This window comes from Mirounga angustirostris, unplaced genomic scaffold (assembly GCF_029215605.1).
Source record: "Mirounga angustirostris isolate CCGP_5_RB_7025 unplaced genomic scaffold, mMirAng1.0.hap1 SCAF_13, whole genome shotgun sequence".
Taxonomy (NCBI): domain Eukaryota; kingdom Metazoa; phylum Chordata; class Mammalia; order Carnivora; family Phocidae; genus Mirounga; species Mirounga angustirostris.
Genome location: NW_026991721.1, coordinates 52,662,506 through 52,681,634, shown reverse-complemented (window position 1 = coordinate 52,681,634; position 19,129 = coordinate 52,662,506). Strand labels below are relative to the sequence as shown.

The window sequence follows — 19,129 nt, the reverse complement described above, 5'->3', positions numbered from 1 at the left end:
CTTTGGCCCACAAGCCATGTAAGGCCTAGGGTCCTATCAGTGTTTCCTGTTTTGCTCACAGGACTGGGTTCAGAGAGATGGCAGGAAAGAGCACTGGATTTCAAGTTTGTCAGATTTGGGCTTCATTCCTGGTTTTACTATAAAACAGCTGGGTGAATTTGGGCAGGTTTCTTGACCTCTTTGAGGAGATGAAGTAGAAATAGAACCCTCTGCCTAAGGGCTGTCAGTGAGATAGTGAATCACAGGGAAGCATCTGACTTGCTACCTGGCTCGTTGTGGGTGTATTGGGAGTTAGCATGAAACAATGTCCCGGCCAGCCTGGCCTCCAGCAGTTAGTGTCTGGCTCTGGCTCTGGCTCTTTCTCTCTCATTCTTCCTCACACACCCTCTGTCACATGCTCTGTTTCTTACACAGACACACACACACACACACACACATACACACACTCTCTCTCATCGAGAGACAAATTCTGTTTTTCTGTGTTAGACTCTGTTTGACTCTGGGGAGTCCCAGCTGAGACTCAGACCCAGCCCTGTCCTCGGGGGGTTGGGGGGGGGCTGCATGCTAGTGGTGAGAGGTTGCACAGATGGTGGTCACTCCGCGTGGTGCTGGCTGAAAGGGGCAAGCTCAGGGGCCCTGGAGACTGGGGGGGGGGGGTGCCCCCATTCTCTACACAGCAGCCAGAGTGAGCTTTTGAAAAGGTAAATTCATCATGGCATTCTCCTGCTTAAAACCTTCCAATGGCTTTTTGTCATACTTAAAAGGAGGTCCAACCTCTGTCCATGGTTACAGGGCCTTGCGTGACCTGGTACCTGCCCGTGGTCGCCCCACGCCCTCCCCTCCACTCTGCCTTTCCCATCTGTTCATGGCTCTGTCCCCAGAGCGGGAACGGGACTGGTCCACAGTGGGTTCTCCATAAATACGTGCTGGATGCCTGAACGGACTCTCCAGCAGTTGGGGAGGAGGAGGGAGAAGGTGGGGAGGTGGGGCGGGGCCGGAGGAGCTGGACGGCCGGCCAGGCGTTCTCTCTGTGGAAAGGGGGGCGGGGAAGCCGGCAGGTGGAGATGAGCAGCATGAGCAGGCCGTGTCCGGTGGCCTGTGGCCTGGAGCTCCGCGTGGCTGCGGGGCGTGTCAGGAAGCGCAGTTTGGGTTTGGGAGAGCAGGGTCACACGGGCCGCCTCACGGGAGCACAGCGCAGGTGCTCGCGGAACATAGGCGCTGTCCCCAGAGGCTCTCCAGTTCTCCCTGCGTTTTCTGGGAGAAAGCTTGCGTTTGGAACCAGCCAGTCTCTGACATGCGGAACCTCCCACGAAGTGGTAGTTGGGGCCAAAAGAGAGTTGCTTCTGATGGGAGCAGGGGGAGGCTGAGGCAGTGAGGAGCTGGCCCTGGGGCTCACGGAGCCCACCCCTCAGACACCTGTGGAAACTGAGGCTCGAGTCAGGCAGCGACCTGTCCAAGGCCCAGCCTGGACAAGCCCGGAACCCCGGCTCCTGACATGCCGCCCAGAGTGGTTTCCACGGGGCCGTTCCCGTGGGGCGGCCTCACTGTCCTCTCTTTTGTCAGCTGCTCTGTCTCTAACTGCCACGTGGTAAGTTCTCATTTTGTTAAGATGCCGGTGTTCTCTCACCCTCCGGGGGAATACGCCTGTCAGGATTAGGATACAATCCAACTTGTACCTGCAGGCCAGTGAGCGTCTGCGGCGCTGGGTCTTGCCCAGCCCTGTGAGGGCTGCTGTCGGTTCAGGCGTTCTCCACCATCCGTGTGCCTGGGCCCTTCACCGTCCTCTGCAGCGATCGCGGGAACGGATTTGCTCAGTTATTTGCTTTCTGTCTCCTCCCAGCTGGGATGTAGACGCCGTGGTCACTGCTGGATCTTCAGCATTTAGATCAATCAATGCCTTGTATTCAGTAGGTGCTCTGTACGTGTTTGTGGAATGCATCTGTGCTGAAAGCATTTGTTCGAAGTCCATTTCTCTGACTCTGGGTTTGGGGTTTGGCTTCCATGCGCCTTACTGGGTATGTAGTAAGAGCAAGGGACACAGTGTGACACCCTCCCCCTCAAGGTTGGGGCTCTCCCCGCAAGTCAGGAGGCAGTGTGGGGGGGCTCGGATTGCAGGGCCCAGCACAGAGCAGTGTCGCTGCCAGGAGCCCACACCTATGACTCTGAGACTTGCCCCCGGAGGTGATGGAGACTGGGTATCCTGTGGAGATGGCTCCTTTAGGACAGAGGCAAAGTGGTTTGGGTGGCTTGGGTTTCTGCCTGAACCTTGACGGATTTGCTGTCTGTGTATGAGGTGTAGAGCCTTGGGGAGAGCTGGGTGCTGGATAGGCCTGGGTGTGAAGCTGCCCAGCTGTGTGGTCTTGGCTCTCCCCCCTCTCTGAGCCTCTACTTACCTATCTGTGAAATGGGGGCAGTAAGAGCTGTTACAGAGGAGGGATTGAGGACCTTGGATCAGTGCCAGACTCAGGGCCTGGCACCAGATGGCTTCCAGCTCTTTCTTCCCTCTCCTGTGGTTGGCACAGGAACCTCTGGTGGTAGGAGGGTGGGGGCACAGGATCCCCCTCCCTGCTCACTTGGCCTGGGATTCTCTCTTGCCCACAGGGGGACTATGTCTGGATGGACCTGAGATCTGGGCAGGAGTTCGACGTGCCCATCGGAGCAGTGGTGAAGCTCTGTGACTCGGGGCAGATCCAGGTGGTGGACGATGAAGGCAATGTGAGTAGCCCCCTACCTCCCATGCCCCTGGGCCTTTGGGAAGACCGAGGCTGACAGGTCCCCCAAGGCAGGGACCGGGCAGTAACCTGAGGGGGGTGGAGGCAGTACTCATGCCCCTGCTTCTACCTCTCAGACACCCCATCTTCCATGGAGCTTTCCCACTGCCCCAGCGAGAGGGTGCCTCCCCTTCTGCCCAGGCTGCTGGGTTCTATTTCCATAAGCACTCAGTGCATTCTGCCTAGTGTTAGGGATGGGTGTGTATGTGGCGGGGGGCAGGGGGGGCACGTGCACATGTATGGTGGCGGGCAGGGGGCAGCACCAGGCTGGGAGCTCCTCAGGCACAGGGGTGCTTTGAATCAGACAGACTGGATTCAAATCCCATCCTGCCCATGTATTAGTTCTGCAACATTCAAGTCTCCTTCCCTTCCAAGCCTCAGTTTTCTCTTCTGTAAAGTGGGGATCATAGTAACTATCTCATCGGGTTATTGACCCATATGTTGGGGCCCCTGTAGAGAATACCTCAGTAAAGAGAGTTAGACTAAAAATGCCCGTAGTCTTGCTCTCTTGGATTATGGCGTCCTAGGAGTTCATTGCTTACCTTGGCACTGCCCTGGAAATCCATCTAATAGATTAACCCTTTATTTCTTGTGACCCTGAAGCAGAGGGACACAAGAGGTGTAAGTTGTGTGGGTAGTGGGCATGAGGAGGGACAGAAAAGTATGAGGTCAGGGTCGTGCCCTGGAGAAAGCGGGTAGTCTGGAGGAGGGCCCAGAGGGGAAGCACATGTGTCCATAGCAAGGGGACGTGGGGGCGTGGTCCTGGGAACAGAGTCCTAGCTTAGCAGGGACATGAGGGATGCAGGGAGATTCAGTCCCACCATCATTTGCGTTGTGCCTGGTGCTGTACCTAGTGCTGGGGAATACAGAGATAGAACCAAGTTTCTGTCTTGGGGTCCTAGAATGTTGGGGGCAAAAGAGGGTGCAGTGACAGGGAGCAGAGGGCTCCACTGGGGGGCAAGGGCAGGGTTCAGGGGCCTGGAGGTCAGGCTCCGGCCATAGAGGGGGTAGGGGCATCACTGTTGTTCCTACAGCCTTCAGGGCCACCCCCATGGGGTCTGCAAAGCCCTTTGACCCAAGCTCTGTCTTGGGTCCTCACAGCATCCGTGAGAGGCAAATGCTCTGTTCCCCAAGGGGAAGCTGGGACAGGGAGGGACCACCAGGCCTGGTCACACAGCTAGTAAGTGATGGTGCTGGGATTAGCACCCAGGACCTCTGGTCTCTGTGTAGTGTTTCCTCACCCCATATTTCAGTGGCTGCTCTGGCGCTCAGATTCTGTTGAGCCATGCTCTGTCCCCTGGGCTTGAGAACCAAAGTGCCTGCAGGTCTTTCTGGAGGCTCTGTTCTAGGACCTTCTAGGAAGCCTCTGTGAGGTTGCAGCCTGAGAAGGGGGCACGGGTTCAGCTGGCAGCCCAGACAGGCCCACAAACCCGACTGTAGCGCCTAGGGTGGGGCCCTGGGACTGCCTGCAGGCTTACGTTTCACCTGGGTCATGTTGCATGTCAGATGGTGTCCTGTAACTATGTCACTGGATCCCAGAGCTCCCCTCCCCATCCGCTCCCACTAAAGCCCTGGGAGTGGGGGCTGCAGGCGAGGAGGGACATGACTGGGTGGCCGGGAGCAGGTCAGGGTGGCTGGCTTGCTTCAGTGGCATTGGGCCCAGGGCTTCTGGCCTCTTCTCTCAGGGGCTGTCCCACTCTCCTTCCTCCCACCTCCCTATCCCAGCCTTCCAGGCTGTTGTCTTTGACCCCTCTGGCTTTCAAGACTCCCTTAACTTGAGGGCAGGGACTAGGCGAGTCACATCTGGTTTCCCTGAGACCTCACAAGGCATCTATCCAGGGAGGGTTCTCTGTGGAGCCTTGCTGAATGAATGAATGAATGAATGAATGAACGATCCTCAAGGGGATCCTAACATTCTGCCTTTGCCCAGGCTGTTCCCCTTGCCAAAGGCACCCCTCCCTCCCCTCCTCTACAGAGCATGCAGTTCATGTCTCTCCAAACTCAGCACCAGGCCAGCTCCTCTTTTCCAAAAGTGTCCCCAGTCCCTGGGGTTGGCCATGTTCTCCCTCTCTCTCTCTCCGGCATTCCTTCAGAGCCCTGGTTACACTTTGGTCTATGCTGTAGATGCCTGTGGACATTGGCCTGAGAGGTGCTGACGTCTGTTGGGAGTCCTTCTGTGCAGGAAAGGGGTGGGGAGAGGCTTGGTTCTGCCATGTAACGGGGTGATCCACTTGATCACTTGAGTGTGACTCCTCATTAAATGGGGACTGGTCATTCTGTTTTGGGATGTTATGAGGAACAAACGAGAACATAGATCTCTGTAAAACCAGAAAGCATTAGAGTAATAATACCCAGCCCTGGTTAAGCAATTACCAGGCACCAGTGCTTTTAGACGTGGTGGGAGTGAAACAAAGGTTGGCCTTTAGTGTCTCAATTAATCCCCTCAAAGTCCCCAAGAAGAAGGGACTGTTACTCTAATTCCCATTGCATAGATGAGGTCATGGAGGCTCAGGGAAGCCAAGTGGTGTGCACAGGGCTACAGGGTGGCGTGGTGGCTGAGCTGTCTCTCAACTCTGTGCTGAATTGCTGGGGGAGGGACTATGGGGACCAGAGGCTGGGGTCGAGGGGGAAGGCAGACAGCCTGCCCAGGCATCCTCTTCCCTCCAGCCCGCACTGGAGCGTAGCACTGAGTCCATGAGCAGGGACCAGGCAGAGGGAATTTTCCAACTGGATCAACGTTTATCAAGAAATAGGATAAAATGGGAGAGAGGAATGTTCCACTCAGGACTGGAAAGTCCAGGCGGGTTCTTTGATCTCCCCATCCAGCCCATTCATGCCTCAGGGAGGGCTGTGTGAGGGCCTGAGCTGGACTCAAGTGCTCCTGGCCCAGAAGGTGCCATGAAATGCCAGGGCAGTTGGAGTTGTGGGCTCTGGCTGGCCCTGTCCCTGCTCCCTCTGAGGGCCTGGTGCAGGCCACCATCCTACTCTGATCCTGTTTTCTCAGGTGAAGTGAGAGGGCGGGAAAAAGGGACTAGGACTTATGCTTCTAATTCTGAACTGGTCCCCAGTAGCCACCAGCTAGCCATCTGTCCCATCAGATTCCCTGCCACACCATTTGTGTGTGGCCCCTGTCTGAGGCACTGTGGACCAAGGATCCAGAAGACACGGAGTCTAGCCGCCATGAGTCCCCAGCCTTGGGGCACATTGGGAGGTCAGAACCGTGTTCAGGCAATGGCAGCCCAGTGTGACCACTGCCTTGCCATGGGAGACCCAGGCAATGTGGGGGCCCAGAGGAGGCCCTGACACATTCCCGTGGTGAAGGCGGGGGGATGGGGCCATGGAGCACGTGAGGGTGGGCAGCATGGTTGGCAAAGGCTTTAGAAACTGGGAAATCTTTGAGCTGGGCCTCAAAGCCTGAGTGGAAAGAAAGTAAAGGGAAGAGCACGAGCAAGGCCACAGAGGTGTTTGGGGAAGTGGAGACCAACCTTCCCTGGCTCGGAAGTACAGGGGACTGCTGGAACGAAGGCCCAAAGTCCCTGTGGCCAAAATCAGGTTGGCCTTTGCATGCCAGGCTGAAGTGTGGGGGGAGCAAGGAAGGGCTCTAAGCCCCAGAGTGCTGGATCAGACAGGTGCTTGAAGAAACTCCCAGGGGGGTTGGGACTGCAGGGGAGAGCTGGAGGATAGCTGGAGAACAGCAAGGGCCAGGGGGCCAGGTGAGAGATGGTGGTCTGGATCAGGGTAGGGGCTTGAGGTTGGTGAGGAGGGTACTGCTCAATCAGCAGCAACCCTTCAGAGGGATGATTGAGTAGGACTGGGTGACCAGTTAGATTGGGGATGGGATGAGATGAGGGGCTGGTGCCCCAGATTCTCCTGGAGGAGAAGCAGGTATGGGAGGACATGTCGTGTGTATCACACCTACCCACCAAGTCTTAGGGCCTGAGCTGGGAGGTGGCAGTGGGGTCCCCTTCGCCTCCCCTGTTCCCAAAAGTCAAGCTCCTGTCTGGTCCTGAGGCTCCCAGGGTTCTGGCATTTGGGAACAGGCAGAGGGCCCCAGAGGGCTGTGGGGCTTAGTGAGCTCAGGCTGCGGCCATACCCCAGAGCACAGTTCACTCTCACCTCACTGAGAAGCTAGATCGTGAGAAGGTGCTGGACACCGCCTTGGGGAAGGAAGGAGGGATTTGCAGGTTTGTTGAAAGTGCCAGTGCTATTGGGCAGGAAGGCCCCCCCCCCGCCCCCCAGCAGAAGATACTGCAGGAGAGAATAGGGGGAGCCATGGGGCAAGCTCTCTCCTAGTTTCCGCATCAGTTCACAAGCATGGAAAGTTCACCCCTGCTCCAGGTTCATCAACAAGCCCTGTGACATCTATCTGTGACAGGCCCACTTCCCTCTGTCTCCACCGCTACTGCATGCCTTGGCTGGCCTCAGAGGCTGAGCTTCGGCTGTTCCCTGGACCTGGACATCCCCTCACATCTTACAGGGATCTCCTTCCCATCATTCGGATCTCTGCTCAAATGTCACCTCTTTGACGCCCTAAGGTAGTTCCCTCCCTGGTCTCTAACCCATATGCCTGTCGGTTTATTCTTGGCACTGTCTGAAATTACTTTTTGTGCCTTTGTTTACCAGAGCCTGTATATGAAGTCAAGTCTAATTCCAGTGATTACACTCTCCCCTCCACCTTGCAAAGTGACTGGGGGGACTCTAATTCCCTTTATGAGAAAGCTAAGTGGGACCAAAGTCCCTGCCCTGCCCATCTTTTAGGTCTGTAGAGAGAATTCCCTAAGAGGAGGAGTGGTCCACAGAGAGTGGGGGTGGGCAGCACCATCCTCAGAGACTCAAACCTGATAATGATAGTGTTTGGCCACAGGAGGGGAGGAGGCCCTTACCAGGGTCGCACAGACCCAGGAACCCTGTCCCTCCTGGGCCCTTTGCCCAGCAGAGCACAACCTGGGTCCCAGGAGCCCGGCCTGAGCGTAGCCACGGTGCCTCCCTGCAGGAACACTGGATCTCCCCGCAGAACGCCACGCACATCAAGCCCATGCACCCCACGTCGGTCCATGGCGTGGAGGACATGATTCGCCTGGGAGACCTCAACGAGGCTGGCATCCTGCGCAACCTGCTCATCCGCTACCGGGACCACCTCATCTACGTGAGTGCTGCCCCGCCCACTCGCAGCCCTGCCCACTCGCAGCCCCGCCCACTCGCAGGGGCCCGCTCTCCAGAGCAACCAGGGACCCACCTGCCCGCAGCAGCTCAGGGTTTGAACCATCCTTTGGACTGCGGCTTGTGTGGTCTGTGATTGGAGAAGGGGGCGGTGTGTACCACGGGTTCATGTGCCTCCCCAGGCCATTGGGTGGATTGGTGAGAGGCTCCGTGTTTTGCCCAGAGATGGGGAACTGCTGCCTCCTCTGGGTTGGCTGTGGGGTTGGAGCCTGCCATTCTATTGGTCCTCCAGTGAAGAGAGGATGGGTCGGGAGTCTGTATCCTCAGAAGAGGATGGAGGAGGGAACATGCTCCTTGACTCCACAAACCCTTGATATAAGAACCAGTTGTACAGAGGCCACGCTCCATATTCTTACACCTTGAAACTCAACAGGACAAACAGCCTCACTTAGCCAGGACTGAACTGATACCAGGAGGCAGGTTCAGAGACCATCAGAATACAAAGGGCCTGTGGAGACTATACCCAAGAGGTTCTCACATGTTTTGGTCTCGGGAACTTTTGATGCTCTTAAAATTATTGAGGACTCCCAAGAGCATTTGTCAATGTAGGCTATATCTGTTGATACTTACCATATTAGAAATTAAAACTAAGACACTTCACAAAATGTATTAATTCATTAAAAAATAACCATAAAAATCTATTATAGGAAAACATTTTTATGAAAAATGACTATGAATATGCCCCCTAAATTAGGAAGAAGAGTGTTATTGTTTTATAATTTTTTGAGATATCTTTAATGTCTGGCTTAATAGAAGAGAGCTAATTCTCCTATCTGCGTCACATCCAGTCTGATGTGAGGTTGTTTGGTTGAAGTGTATGAGGAAAAGCTGGCTGCAGAGATACAGAGGTGGAAAGGAACTTGCAGACTTCTTGAAAGGGACTTCGGGACCCTCAGGGGTCTCTGGACCACACTCTGAGAACTGCTGAGCTAGTCCCATAGTCCCATTTTATAGACAGGGAAACTGAGGCTCCGTGAGGTTTAGCCAGGCCCAGAGCTGTGTGCTGGGGTCACCGCATGTCTCTGACCCAGCCCCTCCCTCAAGCAGCTCCGGGTGAAGGAAGCCATGGCTGGGGCACCTGGGTGGCTCAGTCGTTAAGCGTCTGCCTTCGGCTCAGGTCATGATCCCAGGGTCCTGGGATCGAGCCCCACATCGGGCTCCTTGCTCGGCGGGAAGCCTGCTTCTCCCTCTCCCACTCCCCCTGCTTGTGTTCCCTCTCTCGCTGTGTCTCTCTCTGTCAAATAAATAAAATCTTAAATAAAAAAAAAAAAAAAGGAAACCATGGCTGGGGCACCTGGGTGGCTCAGTCGTTAAGCGTCTGCCTTCGGCTCAGGTCATGATCCCAGGGTCCTGGGATCGAGCCCCACATCGGGCTCCTTGCTCGGCGGGAAGCCTGCTTCTCCCTCTCCCACTTCCTCTGCTTGTGTTCCCTCTCTCGCTGTGTCTCTCTCTGTCAAATAAATAAAATCTTAAATAAAAAAAAAAAAAAAGGAAACCATGGCTGGGGCACCTGGGTGGCTCAGTCGTTAAGCGTCTGCCTTCGGCTCAGGTCATGATCCCAGGGTCCTGGGATCGAGCCCCACATCGGGCTCCTTGCTCGGCGGGAAGCCTGCTTCTCCCTCTCCCACTCCCTCTGCTTGTGTTTCCTCTCTCGCTGTGTCTCTCTCTGTCAAATAAATAAAATCTTAAATAAAAAAAAAAAAAGGAAACCATGGCTGGTGCAACAAAAGGAGAGAGCAGGAGGGAGCCCCCGCTCCCCAGGCAGGGCCCCAGGCAGGCTGGTAGAGAGGGCAAGTGTCGTGAGGAGTGCTTGAGCTAAGTGCAGACAGAGCAGGGTCTGTAGGGGTGAGGCCTCACTCCAGCTCAAGGGATACAGCATTCGGGAAGGGGTGCTGCGTGGATAGGAGGCTGGAGGCAGGAAAGGGCCTGGCGAGGGAGTGGCACAGTGTCCCTCAGCTTGTCGGGACCCTGAGGAGGAGCCAGGGAGACAGGGCTGGAAGCCCTGCAGTTGTCCCTGAGCAGTCACAGCAAGGAGCTGCTTCGAAGTCAGGGATCCATCCTCTTAGAAGCCCTGAACTGTGGCCACTCCGCTGCTAGGGAGGCCCTCTGCTACTCTCCCCGCTCTGGGACCGTCTGCCACTTCAGGTTCCCGAGGGGAGGCTGTGCCCAGGCCCTTGACATTTGCCCACTGAGTAAGTGGCTTTTACAGCTGATAAAGCCCCTCTCACTCTTTTCTTCACCTGGGGGGCGGGGCAGGGCACAAGTGGAACCTCCAGACGTGAGCAGCCTCACCCAGACAGGAGGATGGGGCTAGAACTTGAGCCCAGGCCAGAGATACCCCAGGAAGATCCACTGGTGTCTGCACCCCAGTTCTTGGCGGTTCCCTACTCGCTCTTCACCCTAGGTGGCAGGTGATCACAGAGGGTCCTAGCACACCCTGTGATTGCCGTCCCGGGGCTGGGTGGAGTGTGTCACTTGGGTCTGGAGGTAAATGGGGAGCCTGCCCCTCCCTCCCACCTCCCCCTCAGGGAGGCCGCTGCCAGAGCTGATGTCCTGACCCAGTCTCCTGTCAGGAGGAGCTGAGTAAGATGGGAACTGTCCCCACCAGGGAACCCCCCCGACTGTGTCTAGGAATAGCTCAGAGGCATGTCGTTGGTTATTTTGCACAAAGTTTATTAATTCTTGCAGGCAAACTGGTTCCTCACATGCGAGGGACAGTCGGTAGACTGAATCAAAGAACAAAGGCAAACACAGGATTCACAAAGGAGAGGGGAAAAAAAAACTTCAGGAAGAGCAAAACTTGTTTGTGAAATTTGGGGGGATAGACAGATTAGCTGGCATCTAGCAGAGAAATCAGCTTCATGTCCTAGAGCAGGCTGATTAGGGGAGCAAAGGAAAGAATTCCAGAGATTTATGACTTCTCCAGAAAGCCACAAAATCTGTGCCATTTGCCTCTTTAGAAGTCCTCACCAGTAACCTTTCTGGTGGTCTCTTTTCTAGGTGGGGGAGAGGGGGCAGGGGACAGGGCAGGGCACTAAGTCAAGATGAGGTGCCTACGCGGCCTTCTTGTTCAGGAAGCACCTGGGGGGTCCCCAGCTCAGTTGGTCCACGAGCCTGGGATTCTGGGTGTCAGTTGGTCTAGGGAGCCCTTCTGTTCAAGGATTGCCCTGTTCAAGGTTTCAACTTGCTCACTCTCTGATTCTGTGATGGGTGGATGGGATAGGACCAGAGCTTTGAAGAAGCACCGGGCCATTGTCCCACCCAGAAACCATACCTGTCCCTAACCATGGCAACCCCTGGTCACTTCGTGGCTTGGGTTACCCCGGGCACAGCCCCACGTACCCAGGATTTCCTCCGATTACCACGGCCGCTCACAGCCCTGGGCTGGGCGATGCTCTGTCCCTGACTGTCTGCCTTGGGCTTGCCTGCTGCAGCTAGCCTGCCCTAGGAGCCTGCGGGACAGCACCCCAGAGGCACAAATCAGCCCCGGACACCCCCAGTGCGGGGGGGCCCTCAGAGGACACCTAGCGACCCCTGGTTGGGTGGTCTCAGAGGCCAGGGGTCCTCCCTGGGTCCTGCAGGGTGTAAGTAGCAGGGCCGGTGGGGATCCAGTGCTCCCTGACACTGAACAGGGACTGGAGCCCGAGTATGGGAGGCCTGGGTCCAATCTTGGCAGGTGGCCTTTGGGGAGTCCCTGCTCTTCTCTGGTCTCAGCCTTCCCTCTGGCACAATGGGGAGACTTCCTGGGTGAGCACCTCTGTGGCTCTGAGAAGGTGTGTGTGCCCAGGGATATGTCTTGGTCTCCATGGCCTGCTAAGGGAGAGGCCCCAGGGCTGGCAGGCCTGGAAGCTTCCCGGCAGAGGTGGAGCCGTTCCTGTCACATCCCCCGCAGTGTGTCTCTGGCTCCAGAGAGGTCCTCAGAACTCCGCCTAGGGACTTGGGGCCCCTAGGGCCACGTGTGCTGTGTCCTTGGCTAGGGAATAGCCCTTATCTCTCCCCAGCCTATGGCCCCAAAGACAGGCTTTCTTCCTGGAGGCTTGAGCAGAAGGCCTGTGCTGGGCAGCTGGGCATGAGTCCCCTGCTGGCCATGGACCCTTGGAGAGAGAGGGGGGTGGCCAGAGGGGCTCAGGGAGTGGTGCCAAGAGCCTTGGGAGATGGACAGGTGCTGAGGCCCGGCCAGGGGCAAGATGGGCCTGGGCCCCCTTGCCCGCGGTGGCCAAGCCCCTCCCTTCTTCACTCCCCGGCTACCAGCTCCACCGTCCCCTGGGGAAAATTCCTGGGGTTTGGGTAAGCCCACGTGGGGAGGCAAGGCCTGGGCTTGGGTGCCAGCGCCCCCCCCTTTATTCAGCCCCCTGCTTCTCTGGCGTGAGATCTTGGAGTCCCTCTGCTTCCCAGAGGCTGAGTTCGCCCATCTGGAAAGGGCCGTGTAAGCCCTCACAGAGGCCTGCTGAGGAGCACGGGCTCCTGCGCCCAGCAAGGCATCCAGCGGGTAGGTGTGCGCTCCTGCCCTTCTGCCCCGGGAGCAGGGTCCAGGCCCCGCCCCAGGAAGGCTTCCTGCAGCTTTTCTCAGTGCATCCTCTCTGGCACTGCCCGGCCCTGCCCGTGGCCGCCGAGCCTGCTCCCAGGGCCACCCCTGTCTGGCTCCGACCGCCCCCGTTGACTGGCTCATTAGGTCTCAAGTGGTATCTTTACCTCCAGCCTCTGGGACAACCGCTCATCCTCTCACAGCTGCCAAAATGACCTTTCTCCAAGAGACCTTCCAAATGCCATGCCCTTTCACGCCTCCATGCTTGATTCCCACTGACCAGCCTTCACGCCCCCTCTCCCTTCACCCCCACCTGCCTCCCACAGCCCAAGCTTTCCCTCCCTGGCCCCCAGGATGTGGCTGTCGGCCTCCCCGCCAATCTCTGTGGAGGGTCCTTGAATGACTACATGGAGCCCACCTCACGCCACATGGTGATCATAGACCAGGTGGTTTGGTGTCACTTTATTAAGGAAGGTGGCATGTCAGGACAACTACTCTGTAACCAGGCACATGCCGAAGGCTATGCCCTTCAGTCTTCACATAACCCTGGGGGAGGGGTGTGTGTGCTAACCGTCCCCCTTTTACAGATGAGCAAACTGAGGTGTAGACAAGCAAAGCGATCTGCCGAAAAGATGTTCTTTGGGGCTGACTCCCTCCCATGGGGACAGGGGGCCAGCTGGTTCCCATAGCCAGGCAGGGCTGAGCTGTAGGTCATGGGGCCGAGGTACCCTGGGGCTGGTGGTTCGTGGTTTCTGATCTGAGTGAGAAATTAGCCCAGCCCTGTGCTGTGTGGGGTGTTGATGGTAAAGAACCTCCTTCTATCCCATTCCCCACTGACCAGCTCCCTCTTCTCCTGTTCCCCACTTTCCAACCTCAGACCAACTGTGGAGGGCGGGTGAGTATGGCAGAGCTGGTTCCAGCTCTCAGTCTGCACTCAGCCTGGCCTCTCCCTGCAGCCTGCATCCCCATCCCACCGCACTTCTCCCTGCTTGGGCTTTTGCACACAGTCAGAAGGTCAGGCTCAGCTGCCTCTGGCATGGGCTGTTTGGAGGAAGAGCCCGGGTGGCCGAGGAGCGTCCCCCAGGGCCCAGAGCAGGGCGGTAAATGGCGGGGCGGGCAGAGCCGGGTCTGGGTTGCTGAGGCCACGGCTGTTTCGCATGGCCACAGCTGGCCCTGGTTTGGGCCTTTCCCCTGGAATGTGGTGCTGGCGGCCGCACTTTCCTGGCAAGGCCACCTTGGGCTGAGGCTTCTGGGCATGGCTTTGGCTCTGGGGTGATGCTCTGTGCCCTTGGTGGGAGGCAATGGACATGGCTGTTGCTTCCTCTGTGTGGTCACATCTGTTTTCAGTCTCTCCAGGCCCAGATGTCCATCCATCCCTCACCAATTACAGGCTGCGCCTGACCTTTTCAAGCTGGGGTGGGGAGGGGCGGGCAGAGGGAGCAGTAACCCCTGAGTACCTTATTCGGCCCTGTTGGCAGGAGGGCCAGATAGCTTTGGCCCCTGTGTGGCAAGGCCCCAGGCTCACAGCAGGAAATCTTGTGCATCAACGGAGGAGCCCAAGAAGAGAAAGCCCCTAGAAGTTTATCCGAGGTGTGCTGGGACCCTGTACCTGTGCTGACCAGGATGGCTGGAGGTGCCCTGTCCCCCAGAACACAGGGGCCCCTCTGCCCTGGGGCTGTGCTGCAGAGACTGGGGCCTGCCCAGCCCCCCAACCACATGCCCCAGCCTCTTCAGCATTTTATGGCTTGGTTCTACTCCCCCTGGACCAACCCAGCCTCTGCTTGGGAATGGTCTGGTTTATGAATATTACTCCAAACCTCTGGGATGCAGGGCTTGGAGGCAAAAGTGGGAGCCAGCATTTGAGGCGCACCTACAGTGTGCTATGGCTTTTAAAGTTCACCACCTCCTCATCTTTAGAAACAGTTACATTATGTCCATTTAACGGATAAAGGTAAGGAAATGGAAGCTTAGAGACCCTCCCCCTCTCCCCACTTCCTTCCTCCCTTCATCAAACCTCACTGAGCACGTACTCCAATCCAGACCCAATGCTAGTTTGAAGGCCCCACCCCCAGCTCTCGGAGAGGCAGGATTCGGACCCCGGATCCACGTGACTCCAAAGCCACTGCTGTCCCTTCCAGAGGAATGGAGCAGGGCAGAGCCTGAGAACTTTCTAGAGTCCGAGCCTCCCACATGGGAAGTGGCAAGTTCGTCATCCCTTTTTGCCCACAGACGTACACAGGCTCCATCCTGGTGGCTGTGAACCCCTACCAGCTGCTGTCCATCTACTCACCAGAGCATATCCGCCAGTATACCAACAAGAAGATCGGGGAGATGCCCCCCCACATCTTTGCCATTGCCGATAATTGCTATTTCAACATGAAGCGCCACAGCCGTGACCAATGCTGCATCATCAGGTGGGTGGCCCAGCGCCAGCTTGGAGCTCCAGCTTTGCGTTCCTGCTAATGCCTCATCATGTAGAGAATCCCCTCCCCTCTCCCAGGCCTTACATCTCTATTAATGCTGCCCAAGTTCTTGTTAGCTTTTGAGGCCAACCTTGTTTATTACTGGTTCCTGTTAAGTTAGAGTCAGGTGACATTTCAGTCCCCTATTCTCTCTTGGGCAGAGGGTATTAGGACAAAGCATTGATCTAGCATCAATATATGCCATGCTCTATGGCAGATGAGGACCAGGGCAGGGTGTGTGTGTGTGTGTGTGTGTGTGTGTGTGTGTGTGTAAATGAAGGGGAAGGAAAGTACCTTTGGCCTTGGCCGAGCCCTGAACTCCTGGAGGCTTTCCTGTCCCTGAAAGGTCCATACTGTTGGCCTATTTTACAGACTGGGGAGGGGGGAAGGTGCAAGTGGGAGAAGCAGCTTGGGCTGAAGCCCCGTAGGGAGAGGCCCATACAGACCATGATGGGCCCTGCCTCTCTCTGGGTCTCCTCTGCAGCGGGGAGTCTGGGGCAGGGAAGACCGAGAGCACCAAGCTGATCCTGCAGTTCCTGGCGGCCATCAGCGGGCAACACTCATGGATCGAGCAGCAGGTGCTGGAAGCCACCCCCATCCTGGAAGGTAGGGCCAGGGCTCGAAGAGTGGTGCTGGGGGGGCTGGGCAGGTGCTGACCTTGCCCATGACCCTCTCCCCACCCCGAAGCATTTGGGAATGCCAAGACCATCCGCAATGACAACTCAAGCCGCTTTGGGAAGTACATCGATATCCACTTCAACAAGCGGGGTGCCATCGAGGGCGCCAAGATCGAGCAGTACCTGCTGGAGAAGTCTCGTGTCTGTCGCCAGGTGGGCCCGACCCCAGGGCAGAGCCGGACCTGCCCAGGACCCCCCAGCCTCGGGTGAGGGTGGGGGCCGCACGGTCTGGATCGTCCTCTGCCACTGCCCGCTCACCGCGGTACCTGAATTCCCGCCATGAAAGCTGCCCCCAGGGGCTTTTGGATCAAAGTTGTTTGTTAAAATAGTAAACTGAGTTTCATCTTGATTGTCGGGTTGCTGATGCCTCCCCTGCCTCTATCCCCCAACACCTTGTGCCCGCATTTGCAGGCCTCTGATGAACGAAACTACCACGTGTTCTACTGCATGCTGGAGGGCATGAGTGCCGATCAGAAGAAGAAGCTGGGCCTGGGCCAGGCCTCGGACTATAACTACTTGGCTATGGTGAGGCCCGGGCGGGGCAGCCAGTGGGGGGGACGCCGATCCCAGCGAGGTCGGGGGCAACCCACCCAGCCGCTCCCCAGCTCCAGGCCTGGTGGGTCGGATCCTCTGTGGGGGCATCCCCCACCCCCATCTCATCCCCTGACCTGCCCCGGCCCACTCTGAGCTTATCTATGCCGTCAGGCCTGTCCCCCGCTTGGGCATCGTCCCACCTGCACAAGCATCTGGATGAATTGTCATCGCAGATACACACGTTCCTCAATCTGTGTAGACAGCCTAGACCCAGGGACATGTAGACACTTGCCCGTGTGTACGTGTGCACAGACCCACCCGCACACACATGCTGTGTTAGTTCAGTTTTTGAGGACGTGAAGCCCGGGACCTCTGCCAGGCCCCCCAGGATTGGAGGGCTCATTTGTTGCCGCTTCAGCTTCGGGGGCTCACCGGGCACGGAGTCCCGGTGCCAGCCTCTTGCTGTTGCCTGACCACCAAGGAGAAGAGGGCCCCAGGGCCGTTGCTGCCGCCCAGCATCAGATGCATGGGGTCCGAGTGCACAGCAGGCGGGCTCGGCAGGGGGACCAGCTTCCTTGGTCCCGGGGAGAATCCCTGCCTGGTTGTCAGGAGCTGGGCCGGGCCAGGCCACAGGACACACGAGGGATGTGGGCGTTGTAGGTGTGCAGGGCTTCCCAGGTACTTGCTGTAGCTGCCGGAGGTGACACGCACGTGAACATGGCTCACGGGCACACATCCTGGGGCAGACCCCTGTCGGTGCCCTGCCTGCCTGCAGCCCCTCCCTCCCCCTCCCCCTCCCCCCGCCCCAGGCTGCCCCTGGTTGGCCCTGGTGAGTCCCTGAGCGAGATTGTCCAGCGGGGGGTGGGAGCACAGTAGGGCCTGGGTGCTGTGACTGCCAGGCTAGGGGATGGGCCAGGCCTGGTCCCAGCGACTCAGCTCCTCTCACTCTTGGGAAGAAGGGGCACCCGGGGTCCCTACGCGTGGGAAATGTGTTCTTAAAAGCCCTAGCCAGGAGCTTTCTAGACTTTCTGGAGAAGTCATGGTGCTTTTGCGGTGAGGTCAGTGCCTGGCCCCCCAGACTGGCCTGGCCTGGCAGAGGGGTTCCTTCAGCCCAACCACTGCCTCTCTGGGAGTCCCCACGGCCTTGCTGATGTCCTCCTGGACCCCACTCTCCCACCTCTGCCCGCCAGGGTAACTGTATCACCTGTGAGGGCCGGGAGGACAGCCAGGAGTACGCCAACATCCGCTCGGCCATGAAGGTGCTTATGTTTACCGACACGGAGAACTGGGAGATCTCCAAGCTCCTGGCTGCCATCCTGCACCTGGGCAACCTGCAGTATGAGGGTGAGGGGCCCCGATGGTGCACCCCCGCCCCAACCCCACCCTGGGTTCATGGGCAGCACAACACCTCGCTGTCCGGGGGGTGTTGTGGCTCAGCTTCTGTCCCAGCAGCTACAAACCCTGTTTCATAGGAGCCAGGGCTGCCGCCGAGAGCTCTGGGAGTCCAGGGTGGAGGAGCGTGAGGGGAGAGGGCCATGACGGCCAGTGTCTCCACTTGGATGCCAGGCATGGCGCCGGGTGCCGGGCATATGGGGTTCCTACCTCACGGTGCCCATAGCTCGTGGGGAGAACATCCATCAAACATACACTGACCTGGAGAAGCAGTGGACAGGAAGACCCCCGAGAGCCGGGCCCTCCTAGCCTGCCCCTTTCCCCCATACCCACCCTCGCTTGCCTGACGCTGCGCCCCCTCGCTGTAACAGCCCGGACGTTTGAAAACCTGGACGCCTGTGAGGTCCTCTTCTCCCCGTCCCTGGCTACAGCCGCATCCCTGCTCGAGGTCAGTGTCCAGCCTTCTGTCCCGATGGCTGCTTCGGTTTCTTTCAGGGGGCTGGGCGTGTGGGAACCTGGAGGCTGGGGCTCTGCTTGGGAGAGTTCTAGAAATTCAATATGGAGAATGAACCGTGTGCAGGATCTGTGCTGGGCACAGGTCTCAGAGGAGGAGTGGAGCCCGGCGGCCGGCAGCCTCGCTGCCCTCGCCCCACTGCCCCTGGGGATGGTGTGGGGCGCAGGGGACCCTGGGTGAGTCGGTGTGTCAGTCTCTCAGCAAAGGCTTACTAGGCTCTGCCCTGGGTTGGAAAACTGGGATGAGTCAAGCCAGAGTCTGAGCCAGTCCTGGGAGGGCCAGGTGACCGGGGGAGGCAGTGAGGAGGCTGTCAAGGAGAGAGCAGTCCTTCCAGGCAGCATTTGGGTGGGGTGTGGTGCCTGGGGAGGATCTGGCTGTGAGGCTGTGGGGAAGGGCACTCTCGGTGGAGGGACTGGTCTGAGCCAGGCCTGGAGAGTCAGTGGGAAGGGGGTGGCTGGGGGAGCAGCCGGATGTTGCCCCACCAGGTGAACCCCCCGGACCTGATGAACTGCCTGACCAGCCGTACCCTCATCACCCGTGGGGAGACCGTGTCCACCCCGCTCAGCAGGGAGCAGGCACTGGATGTGCGAGACGCCTTTGTCAAGGTGGGCCCTTGGTGGAGGGGTTCGCGCCGCCCCTTGTTGATACAGGCAGGAGTTGAGTAGTCCATGGAACCAGAAAGACGTCTGGGCCTTGACCCCTGTCTGCCCTTGGACCCAGGCTCTGGCCACTGGCTCTGTTGGGGGGTGTTGCTGAGCAAGAGTCTGCCTTCTCCTGAGCTCTGTTCCTCCTACAAGGGGCTGAGTGTTGTGCTCCTCAGGAGCCCTGCTAGCCCCGGTCCCCACAGGTCCCCCATCCCTGGCCTGCTCTGCTTTCCAGCCCCGTGGGCCTCATGCTGGGTCAGATTGTTGGGGCACTTGGTCTGCTGTGCTATTCCCAGCCCAGAGGATACCCTCTCTGGTCTTTCCAAAGAAGACACTGAAGATGGGCTGGGTCGGGGGGAGAAGGCCCCAGTCCTGCCTGTTTCCACACTC

General features: G+C 58.0%; 1 protein-coding gene across 1 annotated transcript in view; it reads left to right on the top strand.

Annotated features, from left to right (window-relative positions):
• The window catches only part of MYO7A (myosin VIIA), an 82,192-nt gene that overhangs the window by 14,759 nt on the left and 48,304 nt on the right, over positions 1–19,129 (top strand). The window contains exons 3-12 of the mRNA XM_064576878.1: positions 2,602–2,715; positions 7,765–7,917; positions 13,394–13,411; positions 14,746–14,930; positions 15,463–15,584; positions 15,666–15,808; positions 16,067–16,180; positions 17,380–17,533; positions 17,953–18,029; positions 18,581–18,700. Coding sequence (XP_064432948.1) covers positions 2,602–2,715; positions 7,765–7,917; positions 13,394–13,411; positions 14,746–14,930; positions 15,463–15,584; positions 15,666–15,808; positions 16,067–16,180; positions 17,380–17,533; positions 17,953–18,029; positions 18,581–18,700 — 1,200 coding nt within the window. The remainder of the gene's footprint in view (positions 1–2,601; positions 2,716–7,764; positions 7,918–13,393; positions 13,412–14,745; positions 14,931–15,462; positions 15,585–15,665; positions 15,809–16,066; positions 16,181–17,379; positions 17,534–17,952; positions 18,030–18,580; positions 18,701–19,129) is intronic.